This window comes from Notolepis coatsorum, assembly GCF_963971535.1.
Source record: "Notolepis coatsorum genome assembly, chromosome: 1".
Classification (NCBI taxonomy): Eukaryota; Metazoa; Chordata; class Actinopteri; order Aulopiformes; family Paralepididae; genus Notolepis; species Notolepis coatsorum.
Genome location: NC_140165.1, coordinates 240,655,888 through 240,679,890, shown reverse-complemented (window position 1 = coordinate 240,679,890; position 24,003 = coordinate 240,655,888). Strand labels below are relative to the sequence as shown.

General features: G+C 44.7%; 1 protein-coding gene across 1 annotated transcript; it reads right to left on the bottom strand.

Moving 5' to 3' along the window:
* Positions 1-1,251: 1,251 nt before the first annotated feature.
* Positions 1,252-23,109, bottom strand: wsb1 (WD repeat and SOCS box containing 1). The gene is made up of 9 exons (XM_084321420.1): positions 22,751-23,109; positions 21,488-21,656; positions 17,829-18,118; positions 15,402-15,533; positions 13,794-13,894; positions 7,654-7,826; positions 5,982-6,095; positions 5,035-5,142; positions 1,252-4,015 (listed from the first exon to the last, which is right to left on the bottom strand). The coding sequence occupies exons 1-9, from the start codon at positions 22,788-22,790 to the stop codon at positions 3,853-3,855; spliced, it is 1,290 nt and encodes a 429-aa protein (XP_084177546.1). The 5' UTR covers positions 22,791-23,109; the 3' UTR covers positions 1,252-3,852.
* Positions 23,110-24,003: the final 894 nt, after the last annotated feature.

The window sequence follows — 24,003 nt, the reverse complement described above, 5'->3', positions numbered from 1 at the left end:
GAGTAGCTACAGCTGGGTGCTGAGGCCTGGTGGGGGCTGTGTGCAGAATGAGGTTAGGTTGGTATCCCTCAGCAGGAATGGTACTCCCCAGGCCACTAGAATAGACCACATTACCCTTTCAGACCTAACTAATGGCCCGGGATGACATGTCGGTGTGAAAGGGTCAAGCCTGCAGTATTCGACCTCGCATTGAGTTGAAAACACGCTTCTACTACTACTCAGCTCCACTTTGGGTGCGACGCTTAAACTCTAGACCACGTGTCGTAACTTGTTAAGACCACGCCCCCTCGGCTCCACCACGCGCCTCTGTATGCAGTTAGGGTTAGGTTTAATTTCTGAGGTCATTTCTAGGCCAATGGACCGAGGTCAGCTCAATTCCAAAATGCCTTTGACAAATTTGACTCCAAGAGCAGAGCATTTCTTTTAGATGAGGTTAGATTAAAATGTATTGTCATAAGTACAGTACAACGAAAAGAGGTTTGGCATCCAATTAGAGCGCAAATGTAACAGTAAAGCGCAATAGTAATATACAATGTACAGGTGATTAAACTGGGTATAAAATATATACATTAGTACTACTGAGTATAGTGCTAATCAGATGTATGTACAGAGTTGTATGTACAGTGATACAGGTATAAAGACACTATGTAAGTCATACTGGCCAGCCGCGTAACTAATAAGAGTAGGTACTGTAAGGGATATTTTACCTAGACTTTGTCTGTTTTGCTGCCATCTATTTTATACTTTATTTGCTTACTATATTTATGTCTGCATTTTCTTTATGTTGTGCTCATTTTATCCAAATTTTGTATGCTTGTCTTTTTTGCTGCTGTGAAGCACTTTGAGCTGCAATTCTTGTATGAAAGGTGCTATACATACAAATACAGTGTATTATTATATGTACAGATATAGATATAGTATCTACAGATATGTAAACAAGATTATATGCAGGTGCCACACATAGGGTTGATATGACTGACCCATACTGCCTTTGGTCATCATCTTTATTATGTACTAAATGGCATCATGTATGAACAACATACATATTGGGAACTGACATTTAGTTGGCACAGCAGTTATGGCCTGAAGATACTTCCAGAATCATCCAGAAAGACTTATGATGCATCAATTATATTCAAAGCTACACAGCTTTGTTTATTTGCCATGCCAAACCCCATGTTTGTGATGAATATGATCCCATTTGAAGATATGAAGAAATGATCACATAATTTTTTTTCCTTTCTTTCAAAAAAGCCTTTATTCAAACTATAAATGCAAAAATACATGACAGAAAAGAAAGCAGAATGACCTCGTACATTCATTTGACTTTTCGACGTTTTCACCATTTACAGCCGGCGCACTGCATCTAAATGAGTTGGCACAGTATTTTCATCGCAACGATCGTGGAGTTACAACAACTGTCACGTTATCGTGTGTTTAATGACCAAGCGCTACCACCCATCCGTCATCGTCATACACACAAACACAATCAACAAAACCTTACATCAAACCCAACCAGTTACATAGACTACATGGCTTTACTGAATACAGAAAGGGTGGCGGAGTAATCGTAGATAGAAATTTTTTTCAAGTTTTAGCCATGAGATACAGAACAAGATGGAAACCAAGAGACCTTTGGCATCAGCGCTGATTGAAAACAGATGCGTTATTGCCAAGAATAATCCGACGACCACTCTGTACCCATCACTACATACGACATGCAGACTATAGAAACGGTATCCTTTCTCTCCCGTTATGCAGGCTACGATATATTTTGTTCCATTCAATTAGTCAGGCTACGAAATCTGCGTTCCATTCAATGACGCAGGCGATAATCGCGTGCATACGATATCCCCAACTGGATTTAGGTACAAGGCATGAGTACACGCTGGAATGCACGATCGAGAACAGCACTGTTCTTAAAAGTGGCAATTCTGAAACCGTTGAATCTTAAAAGAGACATTATAAATAATAACGTGTGCATATCTGTATCTGGAATTCCGGTTGGAAGGCTATTGTGGAGATTTGTATCCGAGAGGGCCAAATTTGACGAAGACGGGTCGCCACTGAATGGGCAAACAGGTAGATTGCTGATGAAGTTGAGGTTCACTACTTGTGCTAGTTCACTAGGGCTGGTGGTGGTATTGCTTCTATAGTCATATCTATGTAGCACACTATCATTCACACATTCACAGTCCAAGTCTGACTTCTCTTTAAGCAGAAATGCAGACCTCACCCTGGTCTCTTCGCAGTAAGACATCCTCAGTCATATACAGATTTTTCACATTGAGAAATATACAAAACAATGTACAGGAAAAAGAAATAAAAACACAAATATCATATATTGATCACAAACAGCAGTGAAAAGCATTACTACTCTTTCCAATGTTTTTCTTTCATACCAAGTATAATTATATATGTACACATTTTCAACACATGGACTTGTCTATACATAAGATCTGTTTTTCTTACATTACAATATACATAGAACTAAGTTTAGCCGCTCGGGAATTTTCTTTTTCTTTTCTGAAAACAATGAAAAAGGTGAGAGGGCAGTCTCTGGCTGCCCTGCGTTTGTGTGTGTGTGAGGCAGAGAAGTGTAGGAAGTGTTGGGGCAGCAACTGCTAGAAGCTTGTAAAGAGCTTTTATTCCTCCTTCTTCAGTCTCTCTCTCCAACACAGGCACATGGGAAGGCCTACTACCCGGTCCCTGAGTGATCCCGTGGGGCCCATGCAGCGGAGAGCCACACAAGCACACATACTTGCGTCTACATAACACACGGATGCACATGCGCGTATGCACAAAATACTTTGCGAACTAAAATGAACACAAACCGAACGGAAATCCCACCCGAATCGCGATGCTGAAAGTAAATGATGGGTATAATGTGCGTCCTTCGCTGAACAGTAGTAATCGTATATGGATTTAGCTTTTTAGCTACAACAACAGCTCTACTTTTATTTACTTTACAAATAATGTAAAAGCACAATCTTTTAGGGGTTCGCTTTAAACATTTGTATGTAGTCATCACTAAAGTGTCAAGGGGAAGGAAACGCCTTCAGTCCACTGTTTTGGCTCTCTGTGGTGGTGGTGACGGGGGGGGGGGGGGGGGTGACCCTTTTTTTGTTTCACATTTGAATTCAGGATCGCACCTTTAACTCTACACGACAACTACGCAGCCTTTCTTGCCGCCACCCCTCCCCCTGGCTACACCCGCTGCCAGAAGGGCAAATGGCGTCACCACGTTGTAATGTTGTAACCGTTTCAACTCAAGATGTGACAGAGAGCTCCTTCGTGTTCCTAATCCGTCACTTTGGCGACAGGCAGATCCTGGAACAGCCAGAGGGAGTCTCTGGTTCAGAGAAGCCGCTTAGCGAAGTTTCTTGTTTATAGGTGGAAATTGCACATGGACACTGATATGGTGATGAGAGGCCTCGGAAATAACTTAACAGATTCACCCGCACCAGAGATACAGCACACTCACTCACTCAGTCATGCACTTACAAAAATAAATAAATATAAAAAAACAACCAAGAGGTAAAACCTTGCTGAAGAATAGGATGGGGGGGGGGCTGGAGTAATGGGGAAGAGGGTCCCGCTGTAAAAAGAGACACAAATCAATGTTTTTTTTTCTTCTTTTGGTTATCCTGTGTTTTCCTTCCGTTGTAGAGGCTCTTCTGAGAAAAGTTTGATTTAATGAGAAACATAAAGAGTCCTTGGTGGGTTTTCTTTTCCAGCGTGCAGCGGCGCCCTGGGGGGTCGCGACGGGGTCAGGTGCTCTTGTAGGACAGGTAGTCTCGTAGGGGCGTGGGAATGGCCAGCGCCTCACCTGCTGCGGGGTCGCGACATGGGCTAGATGACCTTGTAGGACAGGTAGTCTCGTAGGGGCGTGGGAATGGCCAGCGCCTCCACCTGCTGCGTGGTCATGATCCGGCGCAGAGACATGCGACACATGTGCTGCAGGCTGGACACGCTGCGTGGACACTCCAGGAACTGGATGCTGCCGTCACGAGTCCTGCAAGAGCGAAAGAACGAGATACAAAAAGTTAAAGAAAGCTCACGAATCCCAGCGGTGAGATGCGGTATGATGAATATTAGTAAGTGAGCACTTCCATTTTTGTTGTTATGTGGTCATAAAAATATATTTATAAAGAACTTCAGAATCAAAGCAACATTTTCCAAATTCAAATGCACCTTTGTTTACTTTTCTCATATTTTTATATTCAGTTAATTATATTGTTTACTCTGTATTTTTCTCATATTTTTATATTCAAAGTTAATTATATCGTTTACACCGTTTATTTTTCTCGTATTTTTATATTCAGAGTAAATTATATCGTTTACGCCGTTTAATTTTCTCGTATTTTATATTCAGAGTTAATTATATTGTTTACACTGTTGTGTACACCTATATTTATGTCTTTCTTCTATTACCCTGCCCATATCTGTACCTCCCATGCTGCTATGACAGCGATCAATAAAGGAATATCTTATCTTAGAGGAAAAAAAGAGCACATAATAATGGAACTTCAGATTCAAAGCAACATTTTAGAATTTCCCAAATGTCGTTTTTAGCGCTGCTAAACTTTGCGGCGTGATCCTGAACGTCCTCATTGGGAACGCTGCGGAGAAGACGGCCCGTGTTTACAATTCACTCTGCATTCTTCAGCCTCTTCCCATGTACAGGTCACCATCACATGACACTCTGAGCTACGGTCGACTGAGAGGAACCGGTTTGACAACATGAGACGTGCGTGTCCATCCATCAGGAGGTGGGAAATGACACGGTCCTACGTTTACAATCAGTGTGCCTCCAGTTTTATTCCTAAAAGCAAGTCACTGTATGTAATCCTATATTATTCTGCCCGTCCTTTGAGAGCACCTGGTCTTTTTTTTACCTTCAACATTATCATCATCAATGTCATTATTTGACCCAATGCAGAACATCCCTACTTCTTCTTCTTACATTTTTTTTTTGTGTGTGTTGTGTGTGCGCGCGTGTGTGTGTTGTGTGTGCGTGTGTGTGTGTCTCACCCTGCAGCGAGGACGCTCCCATCAGTGGAGAAGGCACAGCAGAGGCCGCTGGTCAGTGCCGCTATGGTCTGGGGAGCCCTTTCCTCGATGTTCCAGAAGCGCACCAGTCTGAGGGGGGGGGGGGGAAGAGAAAAAGACAAATCTGGTGAGACGAGGCACAAGTCACGTACACTCTGCATAATAAAAAAAGAAAAGAAAAAGAAATAGATGTCGCTATGACACATTAAAACGGCTAACATGTGGCTGCTGGAAAACATGACTCATCTGGGTTTTGGTGAAGACATTCCTAACAGACAAAAGCCATAATTATTGCTGCCATTTTAGTTTTCACCATTAGACATACACCTCATCTCATAATGAGATATATATCTCATAAGAATATATCTCAATATTCTCTGACAGGGGGAGGGGCTGTGGTAAAAAAAATAATCCCCCCCCCCCCCCCCCAAACAACAACCACCATTTTGTGGCGCTGGCTTTCCCTCCCGCCTGTTCCGCTCACAGGCCTATGGGTAATATCCTATCCAAACAAACAGCGAGCCTGGTCAGCCAACCAGGGGGCAGGGGGCGGAGCCCCGGGGAGCAGGAAGCCAGTGATTAATGGCTGTCTTGTGATCAAACCCAACCCAAAGGACCCTGCAACAACAGCTCCCCTCTCTGCTCTCCCTCTCACACACAGGCCATTAAGACCTGTGATGCTGTCGCCGCAGATTCAAAACACGGCTAATGCGTTTCCACGACAGGCCGCTAAGTTTCCATGACCGATAGAAGCCCATGTCGTGTGCTAAAAGGCACAGGTCTTTAAGAAGGAAAGAAAGTCTCACAAATAACCCTGAGTGCAACCCTGGGAATACATGACAATTGAGGGGAAATTGTTGAACCTTCCAATCCAGGTTCTTATTCCAGGTTTGATTAGCGCGACACGCTGTTTTGATTCGGTTCTTTACCTGTCCTCTGTGATGCTGGCGATGTGACGACCGTCCTGGCAGAAGCTCACCGAACGCACCCAGCGGTCGTTCGCCCCTCCGGCGAAAATCGGCGACGGAGGAGGGAAAAGATGTCTGTGGAAAGAGGGGAACAGGAGAAGAGACGTTAGAGCACAGAATGTCCAGGTTCAGACGTCCCACTGTCCAGGAAATAGCTACAGAATAACATGCACCCAACAGAGTGCATTCCATCCAGGCAAGAATTCAAAACAGCGCCTGGATTGAGTTACACAGAAAGTGGAAATGGTGTGGACATCCTCAGTTGGATTTGTTAAAGGGGACATGCATTGCTATTCCTAGCACTATTTGAGCAACTTTACACAATTCCTGTGAGTTCATTGTTTTATATTTCTAATCAAGTACTCAAAAGCCAAATTTTTCTCACTTTGGATTTCAGGCTGTGTTGGCCTGGCTCCGCCCATAAGCACTGTGTAAATGAGTATGTGCTACTGCTGCTTCCCCGCGAGGTCCAGGTTGTGTGTAAATTAGTATGTGCTACTGCTGCTTCCCCGTGCGAGGTCCAGCCCAGGTTGTGTGTAAATGAGTATGTGCTACTGCTGCTTCCTCGCGCACGGTTTGTTTCCCCGACAGAAGCGCACCTCTCTCTCTCTCTCTCTCTCTATCGCTCTCACTCGCTCGTTGTCTGCCTCGCTCTGTTTGAGGAAGTGTCAGGTTACACTATCTGCCTCGCTCTGTTTGCGGTTGCTGTCAGCAGTAGTTATGCAAATCAGTGCTATATTAACGTCAGCAAAACCGTCAAATCAGAACAGCTTAGTTGAGTGAGTATCTCGTGAACTCGAGACTAGACTGATGAGTCAATATGGTAATTAGAGACACAGACCCATTGATACTAACCGTATTACTATACAACCATGCTAAACACAGAAAAAGCCATTTATAATGCATGTCCCCTTTAAGAGCAACACCTCGCTGTGAGCTAGGCTTGTTGCGGTAGTCGGTGATACCGGTGTTCAGGCATCCACCGAGTACATTACTAGAAATAAAAACCCATTTAGTTCATTTTCGCGTCTCAGTGCCCACATTCATCAAATAAAAGAAATCGAATTTGTAAAATACTAAGCATGTTATCAATAATTTGTCAGACAACATTATAAACTGAGCGCGTCTGCACAGACAGCAGATCTATTTTATAGGCCGCAGTACAGAGCTTAAGTTTCACTTTCATTTAGAGAGTAGATTAAACTTCATGTGAATGAGAGAAAGGAGGCTCTATAGACGACGCAACTATTTCAGATTAAACCCTGCAGCAGCTCTACTGGAGAAGCTGAGGACCAGCCCAGACCAGCGACGCTATGCTTGTGTAATAAATAAGGCTGCTACATTGATCCGCCAATGAATGGATAGAAAACTGGTTTATTTTAAAATGAGAACATAACATCAACTCTGTCTGTCCAACAAATCATTAAAAATTAATTAAAAAACAGACGTAGACGGACAGACAAAGTCGATCAATGTAGCCGCATAACTTCAAAGATCAAAGTAGGTGCCCTTGTGTTTATTCGTTTATTATTAGAAATGTGATATCACCGTGGCAACCCTACTGCCAGCATGTAGCATTGTAGCAATAACCACAGCTGGTGGAAGTGCAGTGTGTTATGTGCCAGCATCTCACCCCAGCTCCAGCAGGACGGTTCCCGTATGGGGGTCCCACACGATGACGCGGGTGTCGTAGGACGCTGTGGCCAGCAGCGCCCCGTCGGGAGAGAACTCGCAGGACACCACGTCGTGGTGGTGCCCCTCCAGCTTACGGATCAGGGTGTACTTATCCATGTTCCAGAGCAAGACCTGCGGAGGGAAGAGGAGCATGTTATAGCCTACGGAATCACTCCGGGGAATAGATCATATATATATATATATGTATGTACTTCACACACGCTTAATGACTACCAAATGCAGTTAAACATCAAATCGAATTAATAGAAATTAAATTAGGCAAACAGGAATTAAAAGATGAATTAAGAAGAGTTATGCTCAGTGTCATTTTAAGGCTTTGTAAGCATAAAACAGGCCAAACAAACATATAGTCCAGCGCATGCTACACAAGCAATGCTATGTTGCAAAATGCAAGTCACTTCGCATAATATCGCTCGTATTGAGCTCCATACGTTGACCGACTACATCAGAGTTATTATTAACGTGTATCTATTTTTCGAATCTAAATACATACATTTGGCTTAAAATACTACATATCCTTTGAAAGTACACAATACAATATATTTGTATAACAAAGAGAACATCTAGAGAATAAAAGAGAAAAGAAAACAAGTAGTAACTTATGGTAACATAATGTTACTCCACTGGTTTCCTCTGAGAGAGTTTTAGTTCACTTGTGTCTACAATAGGCTCCACGCCCACCAGGAGCCTAGGAAGAGACTGCAAGAGAAAAGAACATTTGATGGCCAAAGAGTTGACCTCTGGCAAAGTACACACACACACACACACTTGCAAAATGGTATCTAGTCTACACACACGTTTGTTTTTCTTTAAACAGTATGGTTTTAAATAATGACGTCTTTGCTCAAGGGAAATGCATAATCGGGGTGCGTGTCCAATCCATGTTCCCACAGTCCTATGTTCCCACAGCCCTATGTTCCCACAGTCCTATGTTCCCACAGTCCTATGTTCCCACTGCTCTATGTTCCTACAGCCCTATGTTCCTACAGCACTACGTTCCCACTGCCCTATGTTCCTACAGCCCTATGTTCCTACAGCACTACGTTCCCACTGCCCTATGTTCCTACAGCCCTATGTTCCTACAGTCCTATGTTCCCACAGCCCTATGTTCCCACAGTCCTATGTTCCTACAGCACTACGTTCCCACAGCCCTATGTTCCCACAGCCCTATGTTCCTACAGCCCTATGTTCCCACTGCTCTATGTTCCCACAGCCCTATGTTCCCACAGCCCTATGTTCCTACAGCACTACGTTCCCACTGCCCTATGTTCCTACAGCCCTATGTTCCCACAGCCCTATGTTCCTACAGCCCTATGTTCCTACAGCCCTATGTTCCCACAGCCCTATGTTCCTACAGCACTATGTTCCCACTGCCCTATGTTCCTACAGCCCTATGTTCCCACAGCCCTATGTTCCCACTGCTCTATGTTCCTACAGCCCTATGTTCCCACAGCCCTATGTTCCCACAGCCCTATGTTCCCACTGCTCTATGTTCCTACAGCCCTATGTTCCCACTGCTCTATGTTCCTACAGCCCTATGTTCCCACAGCCCTATGTTCCCACTGCTCTATGTTCCTACAGCCCTATGTTCCTACAGCCCTATGTTCCCACAGTCCTATGTTCCCACTGCTCTATGTTCCTACAGCCCTATGTTCCTACAGCCCTATGTTCCCACAGCCCTATGTTCCCACAGCCCTATGTTCCCACTGCTCTATGTTCCTACAGCCCTATGTTCCTACAGCCCTATGTTCCCACTGCCCTATGTCCCTACAGCCCTATGTCCCTACAGCTCTATGTTCCCACTGCCCTATGTTCCCACAGTCCTATGTTCCCACTGCCCTATGTTCCTACAGCCCTATGTTCCCACTGCCCTATGTTCCTACAGCCCTATGTTCCCACAGCCCTATGTTCCCACAGCCCTATGTTCCTACAGCCCTATGTTCCCACAGCCCTATGTTCCTACAGCCCTATGTTCCCACTGCCCTATGTTCCCACAGCCCTATGTTCCCACTGCCCTATGTTCCTACAGCCCTATGTTCCCACTGCCCTATGTTCCCACTGCCCTATGTTCCTACTGCCCTATGTTCCTACAGCCCTATGTCCCTACAGCCCTATGTTCCCACTGCCCTATGTTCCCATAGCCCTATGTCCCTACAGCCCTATGTTCCCACAGCCCTATGTCCCTACAGCCCTATGTTCCCACTGCCCTATGTTCCCACTGCCCTATGTTCCCACTGCCCTATGTTCCTACAGCCCTATGTTCCCACTGCCCTATGTTCTTACAGCCCTATGTTCATACAGCCCTATGTTCCCACAGTTTAAAACGGCTGCTATTCTTGGAAGCTTGATCCCGGGAAACCGTGGAGGAAGGGCTTTACTTCCCGTTCCACCGGCACCAAACAAGGGGCGAAGAAATTCATCTGCGCTGCTGGCGTAAGGACTGCAGAGTGACTGAGTACAAAACGTGTTAAATTCTGAGGGTCCAGATATGGTTTGGGTTCCATGAGCAGGACCGTGCACACCCCCAGGGAGAGGCCATGGTGAGCAGAGCTCCACCCCCATGGAGAGGCCATGGTGAGCAGAGCTCCACCCCCAGGGAGAGGCCGTGCTGAGCAGAGCTCCACCCCCAGGGAGAGGCCGTGCTGAGCAGAGCTCCACCCCCAGGGAGAGGCCGTGCTGAGCAGAGCTCCACCCCCAGGGAGAGGCCGTGCTGAGCAGAGCTCCACCCCCAGGGAGAGGCCGTGCTGAGCAGAGCTCCACCCCCAGGGAGAGGCTGTGGTGAGCAGAGCTCCATTCCCACAAGGCAACGACACGTAATGTGCATTAGGGAACGGCTGTTGTGGGCATAGGGCTGTGGGGACATAGGGCTGTGGGGACATAGGGATGCTGACCCCCATAATCGTAAGAAAAGGTTGAAGTCAAAACATTTTAAATGGTACTTTGGGTAACCTGGGAAAACCAGCTTCCATCTTGAAGTACAGAGAAGAAACATTACACTTGAGCAATAGTGCGACAATTCAGCCACATCTTATAAGACAACCGAGTCAATGTCTATGTTTCTGAAGGTCACAGTTCATACCGTTAACATGGTTTCCCCTCCTCTCTCGCCTAGCTGTATGAAAGGGCTCCTACACTTGAGGCAACTGCCTGCATTCCAGACCATCTGGCCCCTCCCCCTTTCCATGAGAATGAGATAAGACTGGAAGCTGCTAGTAACTGAAAGGGAATTTGCTCCAAAATGGCCACAACACAAACTTTTTTTTTTTTTATCATTACTTTTTAGTAATCCCCTTGGGGAAATTCGTCCTCTGCATTTGACCCTTCGTGACTATTTAGGAGCAGTGGGGCAGTCACACAGTGCGGTGCCCAGGGACCGGCTCCAGTTGTAATGCCAGTACCTTGGTCCATTAGGGCCATTGCAGGATATACCATGCATGTGTTTTTATGGTGTGGGAGGAAACCGGAGTACCCGGAGGAAACCCACACAAAATGCGGGGAGAGAACATGCAAACTCCACACGGAAAGGCCCGCTAATGGCTTGAACTACCGTGCCGCTCCATTAAAGCCTGGACAGCCTTTCTGGAAACCTTTTTTTAGCCAAAGTAATAATTCCCCCAGTTGTTTTTAGTCAGGTAAACATGCCACGGGAGAACCCCAAATTAAACAGGGGACCCGCCCAGGGTTTATTAGCCTCCGTCGTGTTCATTTGACTACCAGCACTGTCCTTGCAGTGTTCGGGGGAGTGTCTCGGGACAAAAGCAGACATTTATAGGAGATGCAGGCAGTCTGCGAAAGCACAAAGAGCCCTTTCACTTCTAATTTACAACAACAATGATCTGAGCCCTGCACACTAATGCCATTACAAAAGGGACTGAGGCACATCAACAGTATCAATGCGCTACTAGCTGACGCTGAACTTCAATAAACACACGTAGGCCTAAGGGAGAGGATCCACAGTGGACAGCTAACAACCTCATAATAATAATAATAATAATAATATAAAGAATACGGCTGGCTGATAATACTCCCTAATTTACTAAACCACAGACAACATGATTTATATGTTATATGGAGTGCTAGGGTTGGGAGGGACTGACATTTATAAAACGGATGAAAAACTAACAAGAGTAACAAAATGGAGGCTAGAGTGTGCTACGGCTAGGGGCGGGCTAATCAAGTACAGATGAGGGTGGGGTGAGGTCGTGGGGGTGGGGAGTGGAGGAAGGATAGGGGAAGGTGATGGAGGGAAAGGATTTTTATATATATATTTTTTTACTGCCATTCTACTGAGTATCTTAAAACTGGAAGAGAGAAAAAAAACAAGGAGGAACTGCAACAGCAGAGGCAGACAGACACGAGAGCAGCACCTACGTACAGGACGACCTTTGCGTGGTCAGTTGCCAGGGGCCCAGCGCATCCCCCCGTCTGCGCACCGGCTGCTCAAAATGTCAGCGCGGCGCGGCAGGCCCTTCATAACCAATCACACACAGAGTTCTGCCACCACCTGTGACAGGGAAAGCAAGACACACAACCGTATGGACACACAGCCTGACAAAGACTAGTATCTGTTGGGAGAGATGGCTTACTATGGTTACTCTACTCTGCCATTCTCTTATCGCTGAGTAATCGCCACGTGTGTTGATGTGGTAATGTTATGACGGTCAGTCAATGGGACTGCGTTTTGAAAAACATGACTGCCTTAACCCTCAGAGACCGGCGGGACTGTCTTTCAGAGGACGTAGTGGGCTTAGTTTTAAAGCTGGAGTGAAGATGCTGGTATCATATGAAACTAGACGACCGTAGGAATCCATTGGCTAAACAATGTCATGTTAGCTTGTCAGGAAGGGGGCTGAATAGTGATCCAAAGTTAGGCAAAATGTTGGCGAGGGGAAGAACTGGCATGGCCGTTTGTGACATATAGGGTAATCACAGTTTAATTCAACCACAAACTAGAGACCAAGGGCATTCAGAGGATTTATGGCTTTCCTAGGTATATTGACAATAAGGGGGGGGTTTCTGAGCGATTTCCAGAACAGAATTGCTTGCCATCCGATTGCCGAAAAATGCACCGTCAAGTTTTTGATACCAAATCACAGCAGACATTTTTCTTTGGTGTTCTTCAACGTTTTGGTGTCTTAATGTGGGATTTTTGACCAATTTTTATAAATTCTTGAATGGTCAAAATCCTACAATTGCTGCAACAACTTATGAGCCATAATTGAGTGTGGAAATGGCCATCATACACTTCCATAATAATGTCCTAAGCCCTTATATGCTCTAGATTTTCAAATTTTGAATAAGCACTTAACGAAAACACAATGTTTATTACAGATCGATGACTAGAGGAACTTGACACACAGTGCTGGGCTGCATCTCAAATTAGTCTTCAGGTTCCCATCTTTCAGATAATGTGTAATCACTTCTATGTGGCATATACTGAATATACCTGCTATCTCCACCCCTCGCCCATAGACTGGTCTACGGCAGGTCTCTAAAGGTTAAAAGGCTGCACTGGCTTCGACAGCCACAGAAAATAATGTGCTCAGTCAAAATATGACAAGATAATTTTCTTCTACCTGACCTCTGATATCACACAGGGCCTACCAGAGGTCAGCATAGGTTACCGAGCATTTCTTGTATGCAAATCGCTTATATCAATTTCAAGGTTTGCCTGCCGTCTACATATCAGCATCGGTTGATAACGTCCCCGAGTTTCGATGGATAAATACACTAGGAAGTACTTGGATAACATCTGAGTGGCAGAAACAAGAGTTCTGAAGACTAACAAAACCACAGTAATGACATTTCTCTACTCTTCATGCAAATGTTATGGTACCAAACGCTTGTTCCACTGCAAAATAAAAAAAACAACCACCAAAAATCTAGAGGCAGATAGTAAAAGCTTATCATGACACCGAGCAAGTTTCAACTGAGGCGGGGATGGGAGGGGGGAGGCGTTTCAGTAGTAGGTTCATTGAGCATCATTACTAGTCACAGGCAACAGCACAGACAGTTAAGCTAGCAAAGCCCGGACCCATAAGAAAGGAAGGGAGGGTGGAAGGGAACGAGCGTACGTACCGCTTTACCAGCGCCCACCGAGCACAGGATGGAGGAGTCGGGGGAGAAAGCGCTGCAGTACACCCAGTTCTGGTGTCCGCGCAACACCTTCACCATGTTGCCTGGTGAGAGAGAGAAAGAGGGAGAGAGACATTTAAAACAGCCGCAGTTGACCAAAGTGCTGTACAGGTCAATAAAAGGCTAACACGGGCAATGCAACGTGGCACAAAAACATACCACGGTATACAGCACAATACAACAATAGTGCACAATGGATCAATTTCAGAACACTACCCCGCTGTAACCTAGCTACAGGTAGCCAATCACAGCAGGCCTGGCGGGTCTGCCCCTCAAAAAACTGATTTAATCTTTAGCGAAGTAGCCACCAGGAAGCGAAATGATTGGCTGATGAGGCATTCCAGAACACACCCTCAGCTACACGCATACCACAAAGTCCAGCATGATGATATGAGCTCATAAATATGTATAATATAACAACACAAAGTAGAGTACATGAGATACATTAAAAAGACTTAAAAATCTCTAGAGTCTGAGCAGATCTAATGTGCCAGGGCAGGCTATTCCAGAGCCTAGGAAAAGTCATCAAAAAGGAAGGTACTGGAGCACACAGACCCCTCGTCTCTGAAGAAGACGCGGGTGCGTTGAAGAAACGTTGGTGATTTTTTCATGCATCCTATTAAATATGTTCCTAAAGATGATCCGTGTCTCCAGTACCTTCCTGTTTAATCCCAATGGATGTTAATTGTTTACAGATTATTGCTACTTTTGTTCAGATTTCCCACAGGGGGCTTTTCTGTTTGGGATATTTCCGTTTCTAAATCAGCTTAGCTTGTCAAGAAGAGGTGGCTTTCCAACTCGTGTCTGGAGTCTGGTGGTGGATATTAAGAATCCTTGTCTAGTGGTGATAAGCTAAGTTGACACGTTTCAGACGGCGTGTAATGAGAGAACCCATGCGCGTGCAGTTGGGTTCTTCTTCCTCTTCCCCCAAAGCAGCCATTGGACTGATGTTTCTGCAGGGGAAGGGAATGTAGGTCACGGAGCAGAAGCTGTGCACTGTGTTTTCTTTGGGGGCCGACTCCTCCCCCGTATGTCGGCTGCCTGGGCCCCTTTTGTGCGGCTGCCAAGAGGTCTGTGGAGGCTTGTGAATGGTATGTGAGATATTAGAATAAGTGGGCTGTGTAGGGTGAACTGGACCTAAAATGGCAACTGACATTCGATCTGGGGGGTGGAGTCGACTCACGCGCCCGTTCCCGCCCTTTCTTACGTTTTGTTTGTCACTGTGTCTCAGTGTGCGAGTGTAATCGTGATTATCAAAAGCCTAGAACTGTGTTTTACCAGCACTTTGTGCTGAAAACGATAACATTTGGATAGGCTGAAAATACAGTTTAACATTGAAAGATCTATTTGTATCCAGGGAATTGACCCGTTTGGTAAAACGATAATATTTGGATAGGCTGAAAATACAGTTTAACATTGAAAGATCCATTTGTATCCAGGGAATTGACTGTTTGGTAAATGATGATCGATATAGCGATCCACTGATCCAACATTAATACAAAAAACAAAGAATGTAAATAAAGGGTATGAGTCAAGGATGTCCATTCATACCGTCATCTTTCAGGTCCCACACCCGGAGGGTCTTATCCCTCGATGCAGAGACCAGCACCAGGCTGCCGTCGGGGGCGAAGGTCAGGTCCCGCACTATCTCTGTGTGGTCCATCAGATTCAGCAGCAGCTTTCCTGCAGGGGCCGATGGAAACAAAAAGAGGATTAATGAAAAGCTCACGGCATACATTAGCAGAGCAGCGTTAATCCAGGTCAGTCGGCCGGCCACTCCCTGGGTCCGTTTGGAAACTCTATGGGAATCTGCAAGGAGTCGTGTATTGAAATTAAATGTCGGGAGCTACGTTTTTATGGTCTCGGTGGGACTGGAGTCTTAACAGGCTAAACACAGAACTGTGTGGGCAAAAACAGACGGAAAACCTAAACAGAGGGAAGAAAGATAAATCAAGTGGAATAGAATGTAATGTTCTTCTTTTTTTTATTATTATTATTATTCAATTTTGAAAAGCAAAAGCAAAAACTGTGTTATATACGCCCAACTGTAAAATATGAGGACCTGGCACTACTTCAACTCGGCACTGCCAACCGTGTGAGACACACAAATACCCTCTGGCTTCACAGATCCATTGTATTAACTTAAATTGAGGCAATCCGTACTTAATCCCTGCTATTGGCTGCTTCCTGACATTGTGGTCTAAACAGCGGCTTTTATTCAACTTTAGACAAAAGACTCATAAGACAAACTATTCACAGTCTGCCAATGAAATATGAAGTGTCAAATTAGAGCTCTAGTAAATCATTATCATGCATTGTAACGTGCCAGTAAAGGGGGAAAAAACTAAAAAAATATATATATATTTTTTTTTACTTAATTTTGTTCTTTCACGTATATGTTTAATGAAACCAACAAACAGTTATAATCTTACGTATACATGTGAAAAAAAAATCATAAAAATTATTTAAGATTTTTCTCATAGCTGCGAGTAATCAATTAATCATGCCCATCCCTAGTTGGGATCCCATTTATTTTTGTTACATGCAGATGACCTTAGTGGGCTAATGGTGGCTGCCACCCCTATTACAAGGACTCGATGTTGACATAGTGGCTGGACAGTGAGCTGGCTAAATGCTTGGATACATTTCAGAACACTACCCCGCTGTAACCTAGCTACAGGTCACCGGTAGCCAATCACAGCAAGCCTGGCGGGCCTGCCCCTCAAAAAACTGATTTAATCTTTAGCGAAGTAGCCGCCAGGAAGCAAAATGATTGGCTGATGAGGAGGCATTCCAGAACACACCCTCAGCTACACGCATACCACAAAGTCCAGCATGATGATATGAGCGCATACATATGTTGAAAATGGGCTGCTTTAGATTCTTATGAGTTTGACTTTCCTTTCCACGCTGAAGTCAATGACTTCATGAGTTTTGTACGTTCGAGGTAGAAAGTCTTTAGTTTTTCTTGTCTAGGAACGCAATCTAGGGGTAAGCTAGTCATAACGCGAGGGGGGGCTAAAAACAGGCAACGTGTATGTGGCAAGGAAACAAACAGCATCATAAATCACTTGGGTCAGCTGAACCTCGTAAATGTGAACTGGAGCAACCAGCAGAGCTCACAAGACCTTACATAACCAAGACCTTACATAACCCTCTGCGAGAGAGCATGTTGGGAGCCATGGGGGGGGGGGGGGTGCAAAGATGAGAGAATGGACGAGATCATTACCGCAACCTTATTTGATTTCCATCAAACAATGTGCACTCTCCACATCTGTATTTTTTTATGGCCTTGGCTCAAGCGTACTGGGAGAAACCATGGCGTTACCGACTGCCGAGATTCTGAAGTCACCATCCTGTATCTGGGCAACGACCAGCGTCTCCAGAGATATGGAGCGTGATCCCACCCTGGTTCTGTAACGAAGCCCCGTGTTAAAACACTCGACTCTAGCCGAGGATGCCAAACGCTCACAGCTACCTAAAGATGTCACATGATCAGAGCACTTGGTTGCTTCCCAATAATGTAGAGGGATGTAGCTCATCATGTGGGCAGGTGTTCCTGCAGGTCTCAACAAGTTAAACTTAAGACATTTTAAGACCTTTTAAAGACCACTTTGAACAGAATTGAATGCCCGTTTCATGGCCATACTGGGAAAGAAGTATGAAGGAAAATAGTAATAGTAATTCCATATGAATTGTTGGAGGGGAAACTGATTATATTACTGTACTGCTTACTTTGCAGCCTGGACATTTCCCGCAAACACATTTAAATATTTAAATGAGATACAGAGAAATGATCACAACATAGAAGTAACTCCCTAATCCAATACATTTTAAAGACCTATCAAAATCTTAAGACCTAAGATTCTGAGACATTTCAGAAATTTTAAGCCCCCGTGGGAACCATGCGCGGCGGCAAACGGACAACGCGTAATCTACCTCAAAACAATTAGTTTGTTTACATTCACTCCCGCTCACCAGTGTAGACGTCCCAGATCTTGATGCGTCCGTTGCTGAGGCCCGTGGCCAGCAGGAGCTGGTCCTGGCCGAACTTGAAGCGGTGCCACTCGATGTTGACGCAGCGGCTCTGCTTCTCCGGCACCGAGGAGCCGAAGGCCAGGCCCCAGACGATGTCACCGCAGTCGATGGTGTGCTCGCGTGGCTCCTCGTCCAGCGGCAGCTCCGTCTGCCCGCCGTCGATGCTGTTCTGGCGGGACAGGCGCCGGGGGCCCGTGCCGTCGGTGCTCTCCGCCCCATTGCCGGTAGAGCTGGAGTGAGGCATGATGGGGGAGGAGGAGGAGGGGGGAGAATGGGAGTGGATGGAAAGTAGGGAGGAGAAACGGAGGAGAGGTCAGTGACTCGTTCTCAGTGAACATCCCAGTGTGTTGTTCTATTCCTTATACTATATAGTATATATAGAGCGGTCGTCTGGTAATCTGAAGGTTCCGAGTTCGATTCCGGCTCCTCCCCAGGCAGCGTGTCGAAGTGTCCTTGAACAAGACACTTAACCCTCCCAACTGCTCCCGATGTGCAGGTTGGCACCTTGGCATGGTCGCCTCCGCCGTCGGTGTGTGGGTGAATGGATGAATGTGAGGCATAAGTTGTAAAGCGCTTTGGATAAAAGTGATGTATAAATGCAGTCCGTCTCTATACAATCAGCGTTTTTGCGTTGTGGGATTTTTTTTTATTATATCGTGATACGAACTTTTGCAGTTTAATTCAGTAAGAAAAAGCAAATATTAAGCCAAATCTCAAACTAAATTATTTCTGCAATATTCGAGAATGTCAATGGAAAATTACAGTTTAAGACATCACTCTTCCTATAACCACACAGTCCAGTGCGATGAGCATCAACTGGATTAACGTGTACTTTTCACTCCTGGCAGATGTCGCCCCCCATATGGGTGACCTCTCTAGAGCAGGGCTGTACGCTAAGCTTTTTCACTAGGGGCACAGGTTTTTTTAAATAACAATTTTACCATTATAGTGCAAAAAAATATGTTCCTCCTGCCTCATTACTGTGGTCCTTTTATTTAACATTTAAGTGCTTTTGTTTTCAGGTTTGTATCTTTTATAATGAACCAACTGAAGTATTACCACAGCTGCAAACATTTCTTCTTTCATTGATAACACAGTGTTCATTAGGGATGGGTTAGGATCGTTAGGATTTTATCGATACTACAGTACTCTTATCGATTCGATACTGCTTAACGGTTCGGTACTTTAACGATACTCTTATCGGTTCTTTTTGATTATTTTGCAAACATTTATTTTCTTTATAAGAACATAATCGACATTGCTTTATTATTCTTTTATATAACTATATTACTGCACATGGCTACTTTTTGATCAATTAATACAAGCAGTCAGATAAATTAACTATTTTGGGACTTTCTATTTTATTTAGAAAGTTCTTAAATCAGAATGTCCCACCCAATACCCAGCTGTTAAAAACGGTTCAATACTCCATTTTATTAGTAGAGATACTTTTAGAACAATAGCCTGATGATATATTTACCATGAGTTGAGTGGATGCATGACCGGAGGGGGGGGGGGGGGGGGGGGTGTACGCTTTGCGTAGTGGGCGTGTCAACAGTGTCAGCTGAACTCACACCAAACAAGGCATAGGGAAATAGTCAGACAGATTATTTCATAATACAAAGTTTCTGAATGGATATTTGGATTAAACCAAGTTGTATGCAGTGATGGCCGGTCTTTCCCCGCGGAACACAAGTTACTTAACGTTACGCGGATCGCGCTATGCATGCTTAGCTTGCTAACGGTAAGATAGGAGATAGCAGTGTAACTTAAGGTTACACAGGTCGCGCTATGCATGCTTTTTTCGAACGTTTCGTTCTCTCCGCTATGATGAGCTCTGCTCTGCTTCAGCATGGACAGCACCTCTCAAGTACCCGTATGTGCATGTGTGAGTGTCAGTCGCGCGAGTGTGTAAGTAACAGCCCCGCTCCTCGGGCAGACGGAGAGACCGAGGGAGGAGAGATACAAAACGGCCAACAAGATTAGTTCGCAACGTTTAAATTCCTCGAAAAAAAGGACCTGATGAAAGGGTTGAAATCAGTACTAGCAAGGGTGCCCCCAAATATTTTTTTCTACTAGCACAGGCTATTTTTAGGGGCAATATGCTACGCCCTCGTAGCACTGTACAGCCCTGTAGAGTCGACGCCTATCGCTGGCCGGCGTGTTTCATCGACGCCCGCCAGGAAACTACCCCACTCTGCCGTTTGTTTGCACCGCTTCAGGGCCAGAGTGGCGAAGTAGCGAACCCCTGCCAACAATGTGGCAACGACTAGCACGTGTTGCATAGAGGGTTTCAAACACTGGGTCTAGAGGACGTCACGCTGCCCCGTGAGTCGGAAAAGAGCCCGTTCAGGCAGAACGGCAGCAGATAATACCCGCCGCGTGCCGCTGGCAGCCCACGCCGCGCGTCCTCCTTGGGCGGAGAGGGACAGCGAGAGAGAGAGAGAGAGCGAGTGAACTTCCAGAACATTCCAGAGATACTGTATTGGTCAGCAAAGAGCTGACGCGAACCAAACGGTGGATTGTGTGTGTGTGTCCGTCCGTGACTTTTTCCAGAGTCGCTCGGTAGTCCTATTATGGACGTGACTTTTGTGGACATTGCTTCCTTAGAGGCAAGTCGTATGAAGAATTAAGTCTTGTGTAACTCGCTGCAATTAGATTGATTCCACATGCGACTTATCAGTCAACTATGAGTCCTTTTAGTATTTTTATAGCCTCACATTGAACTATATACTGATAACACAGTACTATTCCCACTACACAACACGTTTTTACCTTTACAGCAAGGTGGTGGTGATAAAATGTTCAAGCCGTTATGTTTTGATTTCTCCTGCCAAAACATACCACTGCCACGTCCATTTCCGTTAAAGAGTAACAGCTTTCCCCCCCTCTTTTTTTTATGATGTAGTATCCAAAGATGATCACAACAAGTATTCTTAGCCGTGGACAATAGGCTTGTGAACAGCATAATGCTAAGGACCACAGGTTCAGTGGTCTACTGTTAATCTGCAGGGAAATCACAAGTTAACAGAATTCCAACAACTTATCAGTGAGCTATTGATAAAACACGAGTCAAGCCGAGTCTGATACGGCATAAAGACCACAGCCAAAATGCATGACGTTTATTCTGTACGAGTGTCACATTTAGGGCAAAGTCGGGTCATGTGTTTCTTTATTAATCCCCTCGGGAAAATTCTGTGACTTAGTGAGGGCCCAGTGACACACTGAGATACCGCACTGGTTTTGGCAAGTGAATTCAGCCTGCTATTGGCTTTGTTAGCGAGTACAAAGAAGCGAGATGTGGGCGACTGACCAGCTTCACCGGAGTACTGCGTTGCTCAAAGGGCCTGAAGCCCGGACAAAGAGAGAGGGCGACCACTGACTGAATACTCAGTGGGTCCCGGCAACGGAGCAGCACACTCAACCTGTGACTAGTGACTCTCTCTCTCTATAATCACAATCTATCTGCCAAAGATAAGTATAGCTCTGACCTAAAACAAAAAACTCAAATGTGGCAAAATTAAATGATTTAGTCGTTTCAAAACTCAAAAGTCTGACGCTTAACATTTTTTTAAATAAAAAGTGTCTGTGGTACTTACAAATTCTTCAGGCATCTTGACCAGGGAACAAGCCTCACGATGCGATGTCCTTGAGACCAGGCAAAGTAGGAACCATCAGGTGCGAAGGCTACGGCCCAGGCCTCACGCCCGGACTTCTGGTCGAAGGGAGCGAAGGGCACTAAGAGTTCACCGATCAACTTAGCCTTACCTGGCGGGGAAAGGGACAGAATAGGTCAGATACACAGACCTTTGACACACGTTTCAACTTAGCCTTCCTTTCCTGGCGGGAAAAGGGACAGCATAGGTCAGATACAGACTAGTCCATATTGTAATTTTGATTAAAAAATACATTACGAATGAAATTGTATTATTGAGTCGTGCGTAGTTATGCCCAGCCTGCATAGGATCAACTCAAACAAGCCAGGATCAGAGTACTGCATATACATTGTCAAAACAAGCAACATAAAAAAAATATAAATAAATAAAGCAACAACTAAAGCACATTTCTCATTCAGATCTTCTGACCAGAGACAGCACTCCTGTATGTATTACTGGAAAAACGAAATAAATACTAATTAAACGAATCTATCTTGCCTTACTTTCCAGTCTTTTGAAAACTAAGTTAGTAAACTTAAAAACACATCCACTTCACCCAAATCAGTTATATATACATAATAATTATTCAGCCGTATACTAGTATTAAAATACAACAATTGGAAGTTTGTATTTTTTTTTGCGCATTCGAGATAACGAACCAAGCATTTCACTGTAATGTACAGTGTGCACCTTATACGTGACAAATAATTTGTGTTATGATTGGCTTTGCTGTAGCGCAAAAGTGATGATCACCGTGTGATCCTTTCTGAGATCCCACAACAAAAGAGGCTCACATGTAGTGATGACCGTATTACCAACATACAGTAGTAGCCTACAGTACTAGCAGGTTAATGTACTGGGGGAGGGTAGCCAGATAATTATCTTATAAACGGTAGTGTAATAGATATTTAAGTGTAATAGATATAACATTAATTTAGATGAGGATTAAATAACAAACAGGTTGAAATAATAATCTAGTTAAGCCAAGTTATTTAATTGTTTGTATCCAAACAAAAATGCGAATTGAAATCTGTGAACTCGTAACTTACAAACATCGGATAAGACATGATAACCTACGATCAATAAAAGACGTGATGTTTTATAAATAGCGTACTGTGTTTATTTGTAAACATAAGATACCACGCATGCGTGTTGCAACCCCTCCCCCCAACATAGAGAAGAAAAAGAGGAAATCAACGAACTTACCTATTTCATTTTGGTTTACAGATTCTGGGAAGCTTGCCATCTAAATAAGGTCTGGAACGCAATAGAAAAGCTTATCGACGAGGAAAAAAACGAAAATAATCGTGAAATAAACGTCAAATAAACGGGACGTCTGGAATGCTCCGCGGCGCACCGAGACCCGACTTCTGCTGACAGCAATGTCGCGTTCGCAAAGGTTTTTGGAATGAGCCTATATCGATATTTTCCCTTTATTTCGCCGAAAACCGCATTTAATTTCGCTTATGAGATATGTATCAATATATATATATATCTAATGAATTGTTGTCGGCTATTCCCTTGTCTGATTCTCCGGATGATTATGCGGAGACGATGTCGATCGAAATGGCCTCTGACTGGATCTGGATGGCATCTATTTTCATTCACGAGAGGAGGGCTTTCAGTGTACGTCACCACGGTTCAATAGTATCCAGCTGCAGAGCCGCAGGTCTGAAAAGAGAGTATATACATTTGACGTAGAAACTGTACATTGGAGGAGGTTGGGTAGGTGGGGTGGGGTGGGTGGGGGAACTGTACATTGGAGGTGGTTAGGTGGGTGGGGTGGGGGGGGGGGGGATTGTGTAGGAGGGGTGGCTGGGTGGGGGACACTGTACAACTGTACAAGCAAAACTGTACATTGGAATATTGACAACCATACTTGGTCATTTACTGTACATTGGAGGGGGTTGGGTTAGGACATTTACAGGGGCCAGTTTCGAATTGCAGTCTCCCGTAGGTGTTCTTTGAGAGTGGTTTTGAAAGTGGGTAGTGATTCACATTTCTTTACAGCTTTGGGTAGGGCGTTCCACATTGATGTGGCATAATTGCAAAACGTGTTTAGTCCCTTGTTTGAGCCGAATCTGGGTTTAACATGATTTGTGGAGCTCCCTCTGGTGTAGTGGTTGTGGTATTCACTGACCTTTGGGAAGTATTTTGACATGTACATGGGTACCTTGGTCGTGTAGTGTATCTTGTAGACCAGGCCCATTGCAAGTTGCTGTACTCTGTCGTCTACTCTAAGCCATCCTAGGTTGTCAAAGTGTCAGGATCTATGGGTAACAGTACTGTATATTTGCATATCGTATATGTCACAAATGTAACAGTACTAAATACCTGTATGTCATGTATGTCCCTATGCCATAAATGTCATGTATGTTGTGTATGTCATAAATGTCACTATGAATTGAAAATGGGGGACCCTGATGTAAACAAGACATTTTGTACCCATTCTGCAATCT

What these genes read in the sequence shown, in the direction of transcription:
- wsb1 (XM_084321420.1), bottom strand. Translation starts at nt 22,790, where the DNA reads ATGGCAAGCTTCCCAGAATCTGTAAACCAAAATGAAATAG. An exon ending in TGTAAACCAAAATGAAATAG is followed by an intron (nt 21,657 to 22,750) that starts GTAAGTTCGTTG and finishes TTTCCCCGCCAG; the next exon opens with GTAAGGCTAAGTTGATCGGT. An exon ending in GATCTGGGACGTCTACACTG is followed by an intron (nt 15,534 to 17,828) that starts GTGAGCGGGAGT and finishes CGGCCCCTGCAG; the next exon opens with GAAAGCTGCTGCTGAATCTG.